This window comes from Oncorhynchus mykiss, chromosome 3 (genome assembly GCF_013265735.2).
Source record: "Oncorhynchus mykiss isolate Arlee chromosome 3, USDA_OmykA_1.1, whole genome shotgun sequence".
Lineage (NCBI taxonomy): Eukaryota > Metazoa > Chordata > Actinopteri > Salmoniformes > Salmonidae > Oncorhynchus > Oncorhynchus mykiss.
Window position 1 is genome coordinate 9,602,673 of NC_048567.1, and position 20,546 is coordinate 9,623,218.

The following is a 20,546-nucleotide window of genomic DNA, read 5'->3' on the forward strand; positions in this document are numbered from 1 at the left end:
ACAGTTATGTTGCTGTGGACTGTCAACCCCCATGTCCTAGTTGACACAGTTATGTTGCTGTGGACTGTCAACCCCCATGTCCTAGTTGACACAGTTATGTTGCTGTGGACTGTCAACCCCCATGTCCTAGTTGACACAGTTATGTTGCTGTGGACTGTCAACCCCCATGTCCTAGTTGACACAGTTATGTGTATTGTCGATGTTAAAGAAAAATAAAACGTGTTTCTATGTTACTAAAAATACATGTTATTGAAATACAAATAGTTTGTATTGAAAAGGTCCACAGGGTGAATATTTGTATTAGGTAGAGAGGATGTATAGTTTGGATTTCTCTCAGAAAAGGGGAGATATCTATGAGACATCACTATAATTGATTGGTTATGCGTGTCATCGTCATAACCGGATATAACTAACCTAGCAATGAGGACTAGAAGATAGTAGCTCGTTGGACTACATGTTAATTGCCAGATAATTCACTGCCTGACCTCCATAATGACAGAGAGAGAGAAAGGCAGATGTCACACCAGGTTATGATAAGGTTATGCTCCAAGCTTTATTTGGAGAGAGGCAGTGCTTCCAAGACAGAATTGAATAAACACACAAAAACATTGTCTACATTTAAATCACTTTCAATGAACATGGAAAAAATATTGACTTTTCATCGTAATCTCTAAACTGTTGTTTTGTTTATGTACTTCATCTCCACATAAGGGAAATTTATTAATTCTAGTTCTATGCTATCTATGTAGTTAGTGTTCCAGTTAGTGTGTCTGTTAGGCTATGTGCCACTTAGGATTGGTGGGCCTGTCAGCCAGTCAGTGGTAGTGTCCAATAAGAACAGAGTGTTTAGGGCACGTGGACTGCCCTCATGATGTTAGTGTGACCAGAACCAGGGATCCAGCCGGTCACCACGATCACCATGTCACCTGTCTTGAAGAAGCCCCTGGCCTTTCCTACACACAGTGAGGGAGGGTGGAAGAGGGAGGCAGACACAGTGAGGGAGGGTGGAAGAGGGAGGCAGACACAGTGAGGGAGGATGGATGAGGGAGGCAGACACAGTGAGGGAGGGTGGAAGGGGGAGGAAGTCACAGTGAGGGAGGGTGGAAGGGGGAGGAAGTCACAATGAGGGAGGGTGGAAGTGGGAGGCAGACACAGTGAGGGCGGGTGGAAGAGGGAGGCAGACACAGTGAGGGAGGGTGGAAGGGGGAGGCAGACACAGTGAGGGAGGGTGGAAGAGGGAGGCAGACACAGTGAGGGAGGGTGGAAGAGGGAGGCAGACAGTGAAGGAGGGTGGAAGAGGGAGGCAGACACAGTGAGGGAGGGTGGAAGAGGGAGGCAGACACAGTGAGGGAGGGTGGAAGGGGGAGGCAGACACAGTGAGGGAGGGTGGAAGAGGGAGGCAGACACAGTGAAGGAGGGTGGAAGAGGGAGGCAGACACAGTGAGGGAGGGTGGAAGAGGGAGGCAGACACAGTGAGGGAGTGTGGAAGGGGGAGGCAGACACAGTGAAGGAGGGTGGAAGAGGGAGGCAGACACAGTGAGGGAGGGTAGAAGGGGGAGGCAGACACAGTGAGGGAGGGTGGAAGGGGGAGGCAGACAGTGAGGGAGGGTAGAAGGGGGAGGCAGACACAGTGAGGGAGGGTGGAAGGGGGAGGCAGACAGTGAGGGAGGGTGGAAGGGGGAGGTAGACATAGTGAGGGAGGGTGGAAGAGGGAGGCAGACACAGTGAGGGAGGGTGGAAGAGGGAGGCAGACAGTGAAGGAGGGTGGAAGAGGGAGGCAGACACAGTGAGGGAGGGTGGAAGAGGGAGGCAGACACAGTGAGGGAGGGTGGAAGGGGGAGGCAGACACAGTGAGGGAGGGTGGAAGAGGGAGGCAGACACAGTGAAGGAGGGTGGAAGAGGGAGGCAGACACAGTGAGGGAGGGTGGAAGAGGGAGGCAGACACAGTGAGGGAGGGTGGAAGAGGGAGGCAGACACAGTGAGGGAGGGTGGAAGTGGGAGGCAGACAGTGAGAGGGAGTGGAAGGGGGAGGCAGACACAGTGAAGGAGGGTGGAAGAGGGAGGCAGACACAGTGAGGGAGGGTAGAAGGGGGAGGCAGACACAGTGAGGGAGGGTGGAAGGGGGAGGCAGACAGTGAGGGAGGGTGGAAGGGGGAGGTAGACATAGTGAGGGAGGGTGGAAGAGGGAGGCAGACAGTAAGGGAGGGTGGAAGAGGGAGACAGACAGTGAGGGAGAGTGGAAGGGGGAGGCAGACAGAGAGGGTGGAAGAGGGAGACAGACAGTGAGGGAGAGTGGAAGGGGGAGGCAGACATAGTGAGGGAGGGTGGAAGAGGGAGGCAGACAGTAAGGGAGGGTGGAAGGTGGAGGCAGACATAGTGAGATAGTGAAAAGAGACGTGAATATCATCCATATGACACTAAACCTACGTTCTCTCTTTCCCACTTTCTCCCCATCTTTCCCACTCCTTTTCTCTCTCTCTCACACACACCCACCCCTTCAACACACACAGACCTATGTTCATGCCGAAGTTGACTCTGTTGTCTACATCATCGGCCCAGACGGGGGCAGGGAGGGGGTGGAACAGCACTGGGAACACACCCCTCAGCAGCTGGGCCTGACGTGCCACCTGGAGACAGAACACACACTGCCCCCGTCAGTCCACCCAAACTAACAGCCTTTACCTTTACCCTGAAGGAGGCAGGTAACAGCCCCACTCTACAGGCTACAACCACATATCAAACAACAATCCTAAACCTAACCTTAGGGGTTGTGTCTCGTAGAGTGGGCCAGTATTCAATCTCACCTGAGGACTTCTTGTTACCGCGACGATGGGACAGCGTGGGCGATACCGGGACAGGAGCTGGGCTGACCTGGGAGAGAGAGAGGGATAGAACGAGCAGAAAGGGAGAGGGTTGGAGTCAGTGAGCATGTGTGTGTTTGCATGTATAGTACGTGTGGAGTCAGTGAGCATGTGTGTGTGTGTATAACAGCATACCTGCCAGTAGTAGTGAGTACTATGACAGCTCCAGCACAGCATTTGAAGGAGGATTCTACAGCTCCTATAGCAGTGACCTCAGTAGGGTCATTGGACAGAGGGGTCAGACGACGAAGCTCCTCAAACAACTGCTGTTGGAAGATGGCTGCCTCTGCCTCCCTGCAGATCTGTAGGTGTGTGTGGTGTGGTGTGACAGAGATGGAGGGGGAATTGTTAAAGGGATAGGTCACCGCAAAATCTAAATTTGTCAGACATTTTGATTCCTTGGAAGTGTCCTACAGCCCAACTCTCCATATTTGACAGGCAGCAGGTAGCCTAGCGGTTAGAGAGTTGGGCCAGTAACCTAAAGGTTGCTAGTTTGAATACCCAAGCCGACAAAGTGAAAAATATGTCGATGTGCCCTTGAGCCGGGCACTTAACCACCCTAATTGCTCCAGGGTCGCGGTTGATAATGGCTGGCCGTGACCCCACTCTCTGAGGGTGTCTCAGTGGGAGTTGGGATATATTGAAAAACACATTTCCAATTTACACATCTATAATACACACTTGTACACGTGTGAAATAGGACAAATATAAGCACCCACCAAATGATTATTTAATAGAATGGACTTTCTACTCTCCACACACTGACCGAGTGCATCATGGCCACAGACTCGACAGGGAACAGTCCTTTAGCCGTCTCCCCAGAGAGCATCACACAGTCGGCTCCATCCAACACTGCGTTAGCTACGTCACTGCCCTCCGCACGCGTAGGCCTGGGGTGGGCTACCATGCTCTCCAACATCTACCACACACACACACACACACACACACACATCAGCACACAAGGGATGTGGTTGGGCAACATGAGAGAAGACACTGAGAATAGAATGGGTAGAGTGATGGGGAGGGATGGTTATTGATATTCGTGAGACTCCACACAGAGTCTAGCCATATGAGTCAATATGAAGGAGACAGAGAGAACATGAGACCGAGGAGTGTTTGTGTCCGTGTCTATGTGTGTGTGTCTGTGAGAGACAGTATCTATGTTATCATCATTATATTTTGTGTCCTGTTGCTAATATCCTATGTAACACATGTATGTTGTTTGGCCCTTCCCCGCTCTTCATGCCTTGAAGTATTTGTGTGTGTGTGTGGGTGTCTGCATGTGTATGTGTGCATTTTGGCCTTTTATAGAAATACCTGCTATTATGCTGTCACTCTGAGTCAAGAGCTGTACCATACAACACACTCAACATGGCTCCAGGACTGTGTGAGTATGTGTGTGTGTGTCCTCTGACCTGTGTGGCACAGATAACAGGCTTGCCAGCGGAGTTGCAACGTCCGATCATCATCTTCTGAGCGATGAAGACTTTCTCTGCAGGGATCTCTATGCCCAGGTCGCCCCTGGCAACCATCACCCCATCACTCTCCGCCAGGATCTCCAAGAAACTGAGAGAGAGCGAGAGAGAGAGGGAGGGAGGGAGGGAGGGAGGGAGGGAGGGAGGGAGGGAGGGAGGGAGGGAGGGAGGGAGGGAGGGAGGGAGGGAGGGAGGGAGGGAGGGAGGGAGGGAGGGAGGGAGGGAGAGATGGAGGGGGAGGGTAGGAGGAGGAAGAAGAGAAGTAGACGTGACTTATGATGACATATTCATATACAGGCAGCCATATGGGTGATGTATCATATACAGTATATATAATATCCAGATCCTATATAGTTCTGACACATCCTCATCCATCACTCTGCTGTCAGCTGTCAGTGTGATTATAGATCTCTAACATCCAGACGTGGTTATCAGTGACGTGGTTATCCATCACTTCGCTGTCAGTGGGAATGTGTGTTATGATAGCAGATAATGTTCTATTTAATTCTGTGGTTACGATACTGCAGAGTGGTTTTATATGTATTTATTAAAGAGCCCCAGTAGTTCCTGCCAAGGCAGCAGCTACTCCTCCTGGGGTCCAAACAAGATGAAGGCAATTACTTCACCATTTAAAATAAAACAGTACACCATACAACACATTATTACACCACTACTCTACCTCTACATACACTACCTTACCAAAAGTATGTGGACACCTGCTGGACAAACATCTCATTCCAAAATCATGGCCATTAATATGGAGTTGGTCCAGCCTTTTATGCTATAACTGTCTCCACTCTTCTGGGAAGGCTTTCCAGTAGATGTTGGAACATTGCTGTGGGGACTTGTTTCCATTCAGCCACAAGAGCATTAATGAGGTCGGGCACTGATGTTGAGTGATTAGGTCTGGCTCGCAATCGGCATTCCAATTCATCCGAAAGGTGTTCAACGGGTTTGAGGTCAGGACTCTGTGCAGGCCAGTCAAGTTCGTCCACACAGATCTTGACAAACCAACGCCAAGAGTGTGCAAAGCTGTCATCAAGGCAAAAAATGGCTACTTTGAAGAATCTAAAATCTAAAATATATTTAGATTTGTTTAACACTTTTTTGGTTACTACATGTTTCCATATGTGTTTTTTCATAGTTGTCACACCCTGGTGTGTTTCACCTGTCTTTGTGCTTGTCTCCACCCCCGTCCAGGTGTCGCCCATCTTCTCCCTTATCCCCAGTGTACTTATACCTGTGTTCTCTGTTTGTCTGTTGCCAGTTCACCTTGATCATAGAAAAACCCTGGAATGAGGTGTGTCCAAACGTTTGACTGGTACTGTATACTGTAGTGTATCTATAATACAAAATGTATAATACCACAATAAAACAATATTACAACATTACAATGTACGTGTGTGTAGAGTCAAATCAAATCAAATTTTATTTGTCACATACACATGGTTAGCAGATGTTAATGCGAGTGTAGCGAAATGCTTGTGCTTCTAGTTCCGACAATGCAGTAATCACCAACAAGTAATCTAGCAAACAATTCCAAAACTACTACCTTATAGACACAAGTGTAAGGGGATAAAGAATATGTACATAAAGATATATGAATGAGTGATGGTACAGAGCGGCATAGGCAAGATACAGTAGATGGTATTGAGTGCAGTATATACATATGAGATGAGTATGTAAATAAAGTGGCATAGTTAAAGTGGCTAGTGATACATGTACTACATGAAGATGCAGTAGATGATATAGAGTACAGTATATACATATACATATGAGATGAATATTGTAGGGTATGTAACATTATATAAGGTAGCATTGTTTAAAGTGGCTAGTGATATATTTTACATCATTTCCCATCAATTCCCATTATTAAAGTGGCTGGAGTTGAGTCAGTGTGTTGGCAGCAGCCACCCAATGTTAGTGGTGGCTGTTTAACAGTCTGATGGCCTTGAGATAGAAGCTGTTTTTCAGTCTCTCGGTCCCAGCTTTGATGCACCTGTACTGACCTCGCCTTCTGGATGATAGCGGGGTGAACAGGCAGTGGCTCGGGTGGTTGTTGTCCTTGATGATCTTTATGGCCTTCCTGTGACATCGGGTGGTGTAGGTGTCCTGGAGGGCAGGTAGTTTGCCCCCGGTGATGCGTTGTGCAGACCTCACTACCCTCTGGAGAGCCTTACGGTTGTGGGCGGAGCAGTTGCCGTACCAGGCGGTGATACAGCCCGCCAGGATGCTCTCGATTGTGCATCTGTAGAAGTTTGTGAGTGCTTTTGGTGACAAGCCGAATTTCTTCAGCCTCCTGAGGTTGAAGAGGCGCTGCTGCGCCTTCTTCGCGATGTTGTCTGTGTGGGTGGACCAATTCAGTTTGTCTGTGATGTGTACGCCGAGGAACTTAAAACTTACTACCCTCTCCACTACTGTTCCATCGATGTGGATAGGGGGGTGTTCCCTCTGCTGTTTCCTGAAGTCCACAATCATCTCCTTAGTTTTGTTGACGTTGAGTGTGAGGTTATTTTCCTGACACCACACTCCGAGGGCCCTCACCTCCTCCCTGTAGGCCGTCTCGTCGTTGTTGGTAATCAAGCCTACCACTGTTGTGTCGTCCGCAAACTTAATGATTGAGTTGGAGGCGTGCGCAGTCGTGGGTGAACAGGGAGTACAGGAGAGGGCTCAGAACGCACCCTTGTGGGGCCCCAGTGTTGAGAATCAGCGGGGTGGAAATGTTGTTGCCTACCCTCACCACCTGGGGGCGGCCCGTCAGGAAGTCCAGTACCCAGTTGCACAGGGCGGGGTCGAGACCCAGGGTCTCGAGCTTGATGACGAGCTTGGAGGGCACTATGGTGTTAAATGCCTAGCGTGTCTGTGCGTATGCGTTTGTGAGTGCCTGTGTGTGTGTCTCTTCACAGTCCGCGTTGTTCCATAAGGTATCTGATTCTACTGCTTGCTTGAGTTATTTGATGTGGAATAGTTCCATGTAGCCATGGCTCTATGTAGTACTATGCATTTCCCAGAGTATTTTCTGAACTTGGGGACTGTGAAGAGACCCCTGGTGGCAATGGCATGCCTTGTGGGGTATGCATGGGTGTTTGAGCTGTGTGCATGCCATTTGAACAGACAGCTCCGTGCCTTCAACACGTCCATACCTCTCATAAAGACAAGTAGTGATGCAGTCAATCGCTCCTCTACTGTGAGCCAGGAGAGATTGACGTGCATGTTATTGAAGTTAGCTCTCTGTGTACATTTAAGGGCCAGCCGTGCTGCTCTGTTCTGGGCCAACTGTAATTTGCCTATGTCCCTCTTTGTGGCACTTGGCCATACAGTATGACTGATCAGTAGTCCTGGTGCTATAAAACCAGAGCCTGTAGGACTAGTTTTGTTGATAGCAATGTCAAGAAAGCAGAGTCCTATCATGCAGCCTCAGAATGTTTTTCAAATCTAAACATATAGCCCAACAGTTGTATTACAGTTGTATTTAGGTACAAATCTGTCGCTCTGCCCCTGAACAAGGCAGTTAACCCACTGTTCCTAGGCCGTCATTGAAAATAAGAATTTGTTCTTAACTGACTTGCCTAGCTAAATAAAGGGGGGGGGGGAATTCAGGAGTATGGTTGTCTTACTGTATGTACTGTAGATTATAGAATCTTATTGTTAGAGATACAGAATGAGTCATGTGATTCCAAGGCCAACAGCAGGTATTGACAGCAGGGTATCCATCTACTGAGGCTGAAGATATGCGCTGTTCATGTGTAAATCTGAGACTGTAAAGCTACTAATTCAGTGAAAGTTATTCTATTCATGTTGACTCTTCATGTTGTGTCTCTTCCTCTCTCTCTTCTCCTCCACACACACTCACTTATGTACTCCCTGGCGACTCTCCACCTTGCTGACCACCTTGATGTCCTTTCCGAAAGGCCCCAGGGCCCGTCGGATCTCCCTGACATCCTGGCCACAGCGGATGAAGCTGGCGAACACCATGTCCACCCCCTGGGCCACGCCGAACCTCAGGTCCCCCTCATCACGCTCACTCACAGCGGGCATGTCCACCAGGTCACACCCCGGCAGGTTGACCCCCTTACGGCTGCCCAGAACACCTCCACTCTCTACCAGTGCCTCCACCCAGTCTGGACCTGGAGAGAGGGGAGAGGAAGAGAAGGGAGGGAGGTCATAAGAACAGATCATGAGATAGAAGTAGAGAATGTTTATTTGTTTATGGCTTGTCTATCTCCAGGACTGTGCAGTATGATCATGTACAGTGGATCTTCCTTTAAAAGTTGCGGTATACTGCAGCACAGCTTGCGGGATGCCACAGAATTCTGTGTAAGCCATTGTTGCCAGAATGACGCAATTTACCACATTCTGCCACCATCTACAGTGGGGAGAACAAATATTTGATACACTGACGATTTTGCAGGTTTTCCTTTTTACAAAGCATGTAGAGGTCTGTAATTTTTATCATAGGAATCTAAAACAAAAATCCAGAAAATCACATTGTATGATTTTAAGTAATTAATTTGCATTTTATTGCATGACATAAGTATTTGATACATCAGAAAAGCAGAACTTAATATTTGGTACAGAAACCTTTGTTTGCAATTACAGAGATCATACGTTTCCTGTAGTTCTTGACCAGGTTTGCACACACTGCAGCAGGGATTTTGGCCCACTCCTCCATACAGACCTTCTTCAGATCCTTCAGGTTTCGGGGCTGTCGCTGGGCAATAAGGACTTTCAGCTCCCTCCAAAGATTTTCAATTGGGTTCAGGTCTGGAGACTGGCTAGGCCACTCCAGGATCTTGAGATGCTTCTTACGGAGCCACTCCTTAGGTGCCCTGGCTGTGTGTTTCGGGTCGTTGTCATGCTGGAAGACCCAGCCACAACCCATCTTCAATGCTCTTACTGAGGGAAGGAGGTTGTTGGCCAAGATCTCGCGATATATGGCCCCATCCATCCTCCCCTCAATACGGTGCATTCGTCCTGTCCCCTTTGCAGAAAAGCATCCCCAAAGAATGATGTTTCCACCTCCATGCTTCACGGTTGGGATGGTGTTCTTGGGGTTGTACTCATCCTTCTTCTTCCTCCAAACACGGCGAGTGGAGGTTAGACCAAAAGCTATATTTTTCTCTCATCAGACCACATGACCTTCTCCCATTCCTCTTCTGGATCATCCAGATGGTCATTGACAAACTTCAGACGGGCCTGGACATGCGCTGGCTTGAGCAGGGGGACCTTGCGTGCGCTGCAGGATTTTAATCCATGACGGCGTAGTGTGTTACTAATGGTTTTCTTTGAGACTGTGGTCCCAGGTCCTGCCGTGACCAGGTCCTGCCGTGTAGTTCTGGGCTGATCCCTCACCTTCCTCATGATCATTGATGCCCCACGAGGTGAGATCTTGCAAGGAGCCCCAGACCGAGGGTGTTTGACCGTCATCTTGAACTTCTTCCATTTTCTAATAATTGCGCCAACAGTTGTTGCCTTCTCACCAAGCTGCTTGCCTATTGTCCTGTAGCCCATCCCAGGCTTGTGCAGGTCTACAATTTTATCCCTGATGTCCTTACACAGCTCTCTGGTCTTGGCCATTGTGGAGAGGTTGGAGTCTGTTTGATTGAGTATGCGGACAGGTGTCTTTTATACAGGTAACGAGTTCAAACAGGTGCAGTTAATACAGGTAATGAGTGGAGAACAGGAGGACTTCTTAAAGAAAAACTAACAGGTCTGTGAGAGACGGAATTCTTACTGGTTGGTAAGTGATCAAATACTTATGTCATGCAATAAAATGCAAATGAATTACTTAAAAATCATACAATGTGATTTTCTGGATTTTTGTTTTAGATTCCGTCTCTCATAGTTGAAGTGTACCTATGATAAAAAATTACAGACCTTGTGGGAGAAATTGGTTATGTGGGAGAAATTATATACATGATTTTGGTAACACAAGAGAAAGATACACTTATGGGTTCATTTCTTGTTCTGGTAAAATGCATTGTCTATTGTATAGGGCAGGAAGTAGATAAAGGCCATGGGAGTATGGGACAGCTGAAAAACACTTAAAATGCAGACACATATATGCCTAGGGCAACTGGACATACAAAGATCAGAGAGATAGACAAAGGAGGGGGTCAGCCAAAGGACCAACTGATGGATTACAGGCATCAATCACATCACAGGGGAGACACACAAGTCTGTTTGATCTTAGACAACAATATGAAGAGAAGGTGACCAGGGCAGCTGAACACACTAAAAACTAGAGATAAAGGACACATACAAAAGGGACACATGGGGTTAATTACAGGGTCTAAACACAGGCCACAGGAAAGGGGGAGGTATATTATCTTTAGATCAAAGCAAGGGTCTTGTCATCATGATAATCTGACGGAAAGCAGATGTGGGCGTTACTGGGCTGAACAAGCAGGATGCACGGATTGGAATGTAACTGTAGTTGCATTGGGGGATGAACTGATGATGTATGTGTGGGTATAAAATGAAGAGTGAGAGCTCTGGAAAGGGTGTGTGTTCCGCGGACCGCTCCGGCTTATGATACTGTTGTATTAAAAGTCTATATTGATTTTCACAAAGTTCTTGGTTGTGTCATATTTGAACCGATTTGCCACTACATAATTGGCGAGCATGCCAGGAGAATTAGGGACTGAATAACGTTCTTGGCTGGCAGCGGGATCTTTGGACGATCTGGGCAAACAAGGGTGGCCACCCAGCTAAGGTAAGACAACAGTGAAATGTTTGCGTAGATCGCTTCAGAGATCCTGCCTCAGCAAGAGGAGCGTCAAGTAGGTCTCTCTCTCTCAAATTTCCTAAAAACTATAGAAACGAAAGAACTTTTTGAAATTCAATGAATTTGCATGCATGTGTGTAAGCTTGGAAATTGTATAATGAATGTGCATGCATGTCTAGTGAGTAAGTAGGTGGGGGCTGTGAACTTCGCTGGTGTAGGGTGTGTTATTCTGGCATGTTGGGGCTGGGATTGGGCACAGGGTTACAGCTATCTGCTTATAAGGTTTGAATAAAATAAGTAGTTATAGAAGTCCTGCGATACCGCTTCAAAATATTTACCAGAAGGTCTGAATGGGTAGGTTACTTTATTGATAAGTAATCCTGCGATACCGCTTCAAAATATTTAGCTGAAGGACTGAATGGGTAGGCTACTTTATTGATAAGTAGATAGATAAACATTCATGGCTACCGCTTCAAGGAAAAGGTCTGTACGGATGAGTATTTAGAAAATAAATACACATGGCTACCGCTTTGAAATGAAGGTCTGTACGGGTGAATATTTAAAACACAGAAAGAACGCTGGCCTGATTGTGCGACGTTCAACTGAAAAAGGAAATCCTGCGAATATAAAACGCTCCGTCTAGCTAAACGGGGGTTTATAAATCAGTAGGTCGCGCCACGATATTGCTCTAACGTAGAATAAAGATCAATACGGGGTGGATGAATAGGATATGAAGACAAGCTGATCCGATTAGACAGTAGTCTCGTCATGTCGTAAAAATCCTATAGGATAATACCAGTTTATGTAGAGGAAGTGTATTAAACTAGGGGATAAACTATAGGTCGTTTTTAGGTAAAAACGAAGAGTGTGCGTGAAAAATCCTATAGGATAATACCAGCTTATGTAGAGGAAGTGAATTAAGTTAGGTAATAAACTGTTTTGTTTTTAGGTAAAGACAAAAGGATTGAATGAATGCTGTAATATAATTATTTGTGATGAATGAGCAGATTAGAAAGAAGAGGAAGAACAGGCTGTGTGTCTGTGACCAACTGGGAATGCGCAGGCCTCTCTGACAGTTAACTAAGTGTAATTTGAGAAAGAGAGCGCATTTAACTCTCACTGGGAAGAGGAACGAAATCGATAAATATTGGGCAAGATAAGTTATACATAAGCATAAAACATTGACTGGATAATGAGTTAAAATATCATTGTAAAAATTACAATAGGTGTTAAAAAGAGTTATTAAACAAGGCATGGATAGTATAAAACGGATGCGAAGTAGGAAGAAATAACTTAAAAATATACAGAAACTAAAATATACTGGTTAAAATAAATCTAGGCAAAAGTGAGAATTGCATGAAAATAGAAGTCTAGAACACATTAAAAATATCACGAGCCCTGTAAACGAAATAGGAGGCTGCAATTTAAAAATAGCCTCAGGAATTAAACAGTAAAATAGGCTAAGAGAGAATATAGCAAGCGGATAAATAAAGAGATAAGAAAGTGCAGACATTATAAATAAGCTGAATTAGAAGGAAAATTATATGAAATAGGATTTAATACATTGAATAAAGTTAAAGTAATAGTATAAGCAAAGATAAAAACACAGTGATATTTGTGGTGCTGTACTAGAATAAGACATTAAGGCTTCTGTAGTATTCAGTAATACAGTTGTAGACATTATAGAGTAGGTTTTAATAGGAGGTATTAAGTGATGTGACTAATAAATTATTATTTGAGAAAGTAGGGTAGATCTACCTTGGAAAATAGTAAATAAAGTATATAATGCGATGGGAGAGTTTAGGAAAAATAAATAGTGGCATGGAAACAAATGGACTGTTTCTCCCTGGAATATAGAGATAGCGAAATTTAATAAAGCCATAGAGTCGCTGAAAGAAGCGCACGTTAATTCTACCAATTCGATTTGAATATGAAGGAGCGGTTTGCTACAATGTAGGGCAACATTACCCGGTAAACAGGATAAATAAAATAATGAATTGGAACGATCACATAAAACCATAACAAGAAGCTTAACTTACCAGCGTTTTAATGTTAATTAACATATCATCAGAAATACATTACGATGGGGGAAGTGTAAGAAGTTGTAGAGCAGGGCTAACTAGTGTGGGGGAAAATTAGTGTAAGATGACACTGGAATGCGATAGCAGAGAATGCAGAAATACAGGAATTTACACCCGTTTTAAAAGAACAACAACTGATCGTTCTAAGGTTAGTACGAATTAAGTTTTCACCAAGCGGTGTATAGTCTCTGATTGATCAAAAAGTGGTTCATAGAGAGTACAGTTTATGTGATGAAATACGTACTAGATCACGTTTTACCTAACTTATAGTAAGGTACCGATGTAATTTACAAATAGCCTCACTCGGAGTCGTTTTGCATTACAATGGTGGTTTCAGTGGTGATAAAATGCGTGGAGAAGTTGTTATTAGCGTCAAAATACGGAAAATAAACGTATATGAAAAATCACAAGCGTGGTAAAAATAGAAGAAAAGCAAATTGTAGAGTATGGGTGTATTCAATTTCTAAGGGTAGGATACAGATGGCCGAGCATGGGGGAATTGTGCGTTCTGTGCATGGCTGGAGCTTTTATCGCATGCTCGGGATAAGTGAGGGGATTTTAGTATGTGTGTTACTGTTGGCTTGCTGATTTAGAGGGTGGCATGGTGAATGTTAACGAAATGTACATTTATTTTCCAGAAAAAAGGGGTTACATTTTCAATGGGTTTTTCAGTTCGGTTTCAAATTGGGTATGCAGAAGGATGGAAGTGCTTTTGAAAGTGTGGTTAAGATGTTTCTAAAGAAAAAAGAGTGAAAACATTATAATGGTGTCGAATGCCCTGAACTCTAAGAATTTCCCGTGAAGACTGATCAACTTCACTAGAAATTTTTGGAATAGGTGGGATTTAATTATAAAATGATTGAGAAACACCAGTTTCTGTTCAAAGTGTAGAATCACTGAAATTCCATTATTTCCTTGGGAAAAAGATGAAGAGTTGTAATCTTGAATTGACTAGTTATTCAAATAGGTTTATTTTTATTTAACATGGGGTTATAGGAGAACATATCAATTCCCTGGGGTTATGGTCTTTGGGTAAATACAAAATGTGCTTTGTTCATGCTACATATAAAATGGAAATATATGTAAACAAGGGATAACAGTTACTCCAAATAGGTTATTGGAGGGGGGGTTTCTGCAAGGGTTATGATGATAACTACATAATCTGTAACTCATCTGAGAGATCGCTAGTAGAATAAGGGAGTTATCATGGAAATGTAATGTCAGACTGCATTAATGCTTGGGAGAGACTATCATAACACCAAGTGGGTGTGAAACTCAAACCCACCCTACTGGCTGAATAGTGTGGGACAACTGTGTCTGATGACCTGTGAACTGTATCTGGAATGATATGTACTGGGAGAAGAATGACTAAAGGGGATTGGGATAATGACCTTTTATTACTAGGCCACTCATGACAGAAAAACAGAGGTAAAAGGGCGCATGGTACAATAGATATTACTGGTACTAAAAGTTTTTAGTATGATAATTATTAAAGGGAGATGTATTGAATTGAGTAGGTCAAATTTGAGTTAAAGTAAGCACTAAGGACTGTTATTTTGAATATTGGATTGGACAATATATAAACAACATTTAGTTTTAAATATAGGACTGTTTAAATTTACTAAGCCTAGGGAAGCTCTGGAAACTAATCCTGAGACAGGTTGATTGACAGAACTTGCAGAATATTAGATTAAAGGTTTTTGTTTCTTTTATTTTACAATATCATAGTAATTGGAGTGATACATTGGAATGACATAAGTAATTGAATAAAAAGTATAGTCTGTTGTGTGATACCACCCAAGGATGAAGAAGACATTACAAGAAGACATTACAAATAGTGGTAATTTATTGCAAATATGCAGTTATTATAATTTACTTTACCATTTTTCTTGTTTGGTCAATTTATTTTTGTTTTGAGGAAAATAAGAGTGTATATTTTTCCTGAGGAGGGACTGATATATATTGACTAAAAATGATTTGAGAATGTTTAAGTATGTATCAAACTATGGAAGGAAATTAGGAGTAGTGACTTATGTGTTATGGGTTAGAAAAACTGTAACTACATTGGGGGCTCATATATGAAGGTTATGGTAACAAGAGGGGGGTGTTATTTCTAGAAACAGTGTATATTGATAGACAAGATAATTCACAGAAAAGGAAGGACAGTTGGTTTTGTAAAAATATAGGGACAATTCTAAAAGTAAATAGAACATTACACATACCTAGATTATGGTAAAAGTGATAGGTAGTGGCATTTTGAACACTAGAGCAAAAGTTTAAGAAGCTTAGGATTTAGTTTTGTTAGGATTGGATATTCTTTCAACTGGAAGACACTTGACTGATTACATGTTATTCTTGCAGCAGTTACGGTAGGGACCATAATTTGGCTATCATTATGAATATTTTTGTGGCAAGAGGCCAGGTATTTAAGACAGAATGTTTACATAGGGCTGTTATTTAAAAATTAAGATTTAGTGATCTTGCTCTAAGAAGAAAGTCTTTTGTCAGGAAATAACCCATGAGTTAGTATGTATGTTCCCAGGAAAAGACGCCAGATGGAAGGGCATGGGCTGAATTCTGGAAACTGAGTGTACATCAAGATACACCGGGCTGGGGATATACTTCTTACAGCACCTGCAGTGGTAAAGATTGTCATGTCTCTCTATGATGGGTGCATAAGTTTCACAAGAAGTAAGGTCCAGCTGAATAATGGGTGAGCTTGAAAACACCATGACAGAGGACGTGAAACAAAACAAAAGAGAGAGAGAGAGACTAGATTCTACTGTAGACATACTGGGTTGAGTTTGGGGGTTATTTGTTTTATTTGATAATGTATCATGTGAATAAGGATATATGTTAGGGTAGTTGTACTCTAAACCACATGTTGAAGGCTCAATGTGGAAGCTCATTCCGTGTTGAATTACTTTAAGAAGGAATAATGTTGATTAAGGTTATGCACATGTTTATCAGTTGAAACAGAGCAGATGGGGAACTAAGTAAAAAATGACATGGTTTGGGAACACCTCTCAGAACCTGCGGCCGAAAGGGGAAGACTGGATGAAAGCATGAGGAAGCCAATTAGGGCCTCCATTTTTGTGGAGTCCAGCAGAAAAGTATCCTGGAGGCATAGAGTCAGGTGAAGAGAGAGTGGGAATTGTCATGGTCTCAGATTTCAGTATTCATGAATACAGTCATGCATAACATATAACATTGTCAATACTGTTATGTTTTGTCCTTTGTTTTCCAAGTCTTATGTTTAGGAAACCAGATGGAGAAGGGTTCTCCAGCTTCAGCTGGAATGTCAGTTTGTGTGATGAGTGATGGAAGTAAGAGAATGTATGGTGTAATCATAGAACAGAGGCCATAAGTCTCTAAGTATGAATGCCCCATAGAAAGAAGGCAGAAATCTGAACCAGGATGAGAGGTTCCACATCTGATGATCCAAGGGGACCAGAAGGATCTCTCCCAGTGATACCAGGAGATCGAGTCTACGTTTGAGTGTTCCGAAGGAAGTGGGATCAGCCGAGGAGGGAAGGACCCTACGAGGTGGCAACAGCCACAAACACGGCCGTCCAAGTGAAAGGAAGCAAGACGTGGTATCATCTAAACCACTGCACCCGAGTCCCGACGGAGAGAAGGACACAACCATACAGAGATGAGGACACAGAGGATGCTGATTCACCAGAAGGGACCCCGGAGGGAGCAGGAGCAGCGGAATCGATCAAAGCGCCGGGGAGGAATCAAGAAAATGGCAGACCAGATACAACGAGTGCATCGGCTAACATACTCAGAAGAACGAACCAGGGAAAAAGAGCCTGAAAAGAAAAGAGACAAACAACCAAAGTTTCCTCCAGTATGGCCAGAAAGCCCAGAAGTGGGAGGGGGTAACATGTCTGCCACTCCTGATGATATACTTGTTGGGGCAGACTCTGTTGACGGAAGCCTTCTACAGTGGGACCCCGAGGTATCGCCTAAAGAATGTGAACATCTCTTCCCTGAAATGGTCACCTTCCAGATGGAAGCACAGTCCGGCCTGAGGAGGGAGCCTCAGGGGAAGACAGAGGAGGAGAGGCCTCACAGGAACAGAAGGAGAGACCCCGCAAAGAGGAGGAAAAGTCCAGCAAGCTGAAGAAAATGGGGATTTCCCCAAAATTGACTTTTCAGCTCTTGAATTGTCTCCTTAACAGACACTTGAAGTTAGAGCCACAGAAGAACAATGATATTGACATAACAGAAGTAACAGTGAACGCTAGTATAGCAACAACAGACTCACGTACAATCAAGATGTAGGGTGGAAACAGGAAGAGAAGAGAGGAACCAGTCAAACAATCTAAAAAGACTGACAAGGTTAGAATCTCTGTTCCACCTCAACATATAACTGAAACAGAAGAAGAGAAGACAAAAGGATCAAACCCTTACCGGAGATTGCATTTGGTGGATGGACATATCATCGAACGAAGAGAGAAGTCATTTGGGACTCAAAAGGATGTGACCTGACGTTAACCAAAGAAGTAGACGAGTGGGTGCTCACCATGAATCAGATTGAACCAGTTGAAGGTGAAGAATTAATAGGTGAAATAATGAGAACAAGATTGGCTGAAGGGAGTAGTTCCTCAGTCATTCAGAATTGGTCTTACGCCAATACCTAAACAGGAAGAGCCTGTGGTAGCTAGAAAGCATCAGAACCAGGAGGGTTCTTTATTGACATTTTGAACTTTTTGACTAACTCTAATGACCTACCTCAAGATAAGAACATTGCAAAGATGACAGACAGACATACCAGACTCTGAACCACTCAAGGACACCACATGAAAAGAATAGTGAAGAATGAGTGGTACGAATGGGCTAAGTATACAGCAGAAATAAACATAGAATGGACAATTGTATTTTGTGTAGAAAATCACCTTCCCATCTTTTGATAGTACCTGAACCTGCATCATTTGAAGAATGTGTTAAATGTAAAATGTTCAATATTCAGAGAAAATACTACATTCCCTTGTGTAACATAGAATGTAGGATTGCTCGAGGGAGCACACTAGAGGCAGAACCATGTTAAACGAGACTGGATTAGGAGACAAGGATTGTGCTGCCTATGACATTAAAACTGAATTAAATGGACCTCAATTAGACAGAAGTACTGTGGTTAAGGGAAAATATGAATGTTTTTACAGCCATAACACCGAAGGAATTGGTGTAGGAAACACCACTGTAGAATGTGATACTATTTGGGTACTAGAGACTGCAGGGGTTCGTAGGAATAAAGATAAAGGGTTGGTGACGAATAGAAAAGGGTTGTGTGGTAAAATAACTCAGGTTGCGCCATCTCTTATTATGCTAAAAAATCAGGACAGAAGTATTGCGGATAGTTTCTGGATGTGTGGGAATGACAAACTGTTGAATGTACTGCCAGATGGATGGACGGGTCTTTGTACCTTAGTTAGAGCAATTCAACAGGTAGTCATCATGGGGTGATTTAATAATGGTTATGTTAACTCTAGAGTTAAGAGGGTGTATGAGAAAGACACTGAGGTATACTTTGATGCAATTGGACAGCCTAGAGGGGTACCTCGGGAGTTCAAGGCAAGAGATGAAGTTAAATCTGGATTTGAATCTATATTTTTGTGGATAACACCAAATAAGAACTTAGAGTGGATTAATTACATATACTATAACCAACAGAGATTCATTAACTATACTGACTCGGCTTTAACGGCGTTGGGGAAACAGGTACAGGCTCCCAGTAAAATGTCTTGGCAAAATAGACAGGCTCTCAATTGGCTTTTGGCAGAGAAGGGTGGAGTTTGTGTTATGTTCGGGGATGATTGTTGCACCTTTATTCCCAATAACACTGCGCCTAATGGATTCTTTGCTGTCGCTATGGCTAAACTTAAAGGGTTAAGAGAAGAGGTTAAGAAAAATGCTGGGGTGGACTCTCATGGTTGGGATTGGTTGGACTTAGCATTGGGGAAATAGGGAGCCATGTTTGCTAGGACGGCCTTTATGCTGGAAGGGGGGTTATTGGCTCTGGGTATTGTATTTTGTTGTGTTTTACCCTGGGTGAAATCACTTGTGATCCAGACAACGGTTAAACAGATGTTTGTAAGTAGAGCTGACACTCCGGTGATAGTTGATCCTGTGCCGGGTAGGCCAGGCCACTATACTGATGAAAATGGACAGTTATGCTGTCATTCCAAATTCATAAGAAAGTCAACTGATGCATATCCACAAAAAGGGTCATTTCCGTAGTAAATACTAGAGATGTTTGGTCTAAGTTAGGTGTTCTTTTATTGTTTCTAACTAGATCTTTTACTCTTATGAAATACTAGAGATGTTTGGTCTAGTTAATTAGGGAGCTTTATTTTTGTTAATCAATTGTTGATATTCTGATCCGTATATGTCCTTTTAAGTTTTTTGGTGCTTATTAAAGCACCAGAGGGGGGTTATGTGGGAGAAATTGGTTATGTGGGAGAAATTATATACATGATTTTGGTAACACAAGAGAAAGATACACTTATGGGTTCATTTCTTGTTCTGGTAAAATGCATTGTCTATTGTATAGGGCAGGAAGTAGATAAAGGCCATGGGAGTATGGGACAGCTGAAAAACACTTAAAATGCAGACACATATATGCCTAGGGCAACTGGACATACAAAGATCAGAGAGATAGACAAAGGAGGGGGTCAGCCAAAGGACCAACTGATGGATTACAGGCATCAATCACATCACAGGGGAGACACACAAGTCTGTTTGATCTTAGACAACAATATGAAGAGAAGGTGACCAGGGCAGCTGAACACACTAAAAACTAGAGATAAAGGACACATACAAAAGGGACACATGGGGTTAATTACAGGGTCTAAACACAGGCCACAGGAAAGGGGGAGGTATATTATCTTTAGATCAAAGCAAGGGTCTTGTCATCATGATAATCTGACGGAAAGCAGATGTGGGCGTTACTGGGCTGAACAAGCAGGATGCACGGATTGGAATGTAACTGTAGTTGCATTGGGGGATGAACTGATGATGTATGTGTGGGTATAAAATGAAGAGTGAGAGCTCTGGAAAGGGTGTGTGTTCCGCGGACCGCTCCGGCTTATGATACTGTTGTATTAAAAGTCTATATTGATTTTCACAAAGTTCTTGGTTGTGTCATATTTGAACCGATTTGCCACTACAACCTCTACATGCTTTGTAAGTAGGAAAACCTGCAAAATTGTCAGTGTATCAAATACTTGTTCTCCCCACTGTACCACAAACGGTCGCGACATAAAGTCAAAACCTTTAAAGGAAGAACCACTGCACCAACACTGTATCGCCAGTAATGTGTTTTGATGCAGTATGTTTGTGTGTGTGTGTGTGAGTGTGTGTGTGTGAGAATGTGTGTGCGTGAGTGTGTGTGTGT

At 43.8% G+C, this 20,546-nt stretch overlaps 1 protein-coding gene and 1 long non-coding RNA gene across 5 annotated transcripts in view; one reads left to right on the forward strand and one right to left on the reverse strand.

Annotated features, from left to right (window-relative positions):
• Positions 1–528: 528 nt before the first annotated feature.
• The window catches only part of LOC110536519 (pyruvate kinase PKM), a 38,033-nt gene continuing 18,015 nt past the window's right edge, over positions 529–20,546 (reverse strand). For all 4 annotated transcript variants that reach the window (XM_036968223.1, XM_036968212.1, XM_036968218.1 and 1 more), the window contains 7 exons: positions 8,190–8,463; positions 4,277–4,427; positions 3,628–3,780; positions 2,997–3,163; positions 2,805–2,871; positions 2,513–2,627; positions 529–953 (listed from right to left, as the gene is read on the reverse strand). In XM_036968223.1, coding sequence (XP_036824118.1) covers positions 847–953; positions 2,513–2,627; positions 2,805–2,871; positions 2,997–3,163; positions 3,628–3,780; positions 4,277–4,427; positions 8,190–8,463 — 1,034 coding nt within the window. In that variant the 3' untranslated portion in view covers positions 529–846. The remainder of the gene's footprint in view (positions 954–2,512; positions 2,628–2,804; positions 2,872–2,996; positions 3,164–3,627; positions 3,781–4,276; positions 4,428–8,189; positions 8,464–20,546) is intronic.
• Positions 10,222–20,280, forward strand: LOC118945352. The gene is made up of 2 exons (XR_005040516.1): positions 10,222–16,280; positions 16,393–20,280. It is a non-coding gene; the product is annotated as an uncharacterized LOC118945352 (long non-coding RNA).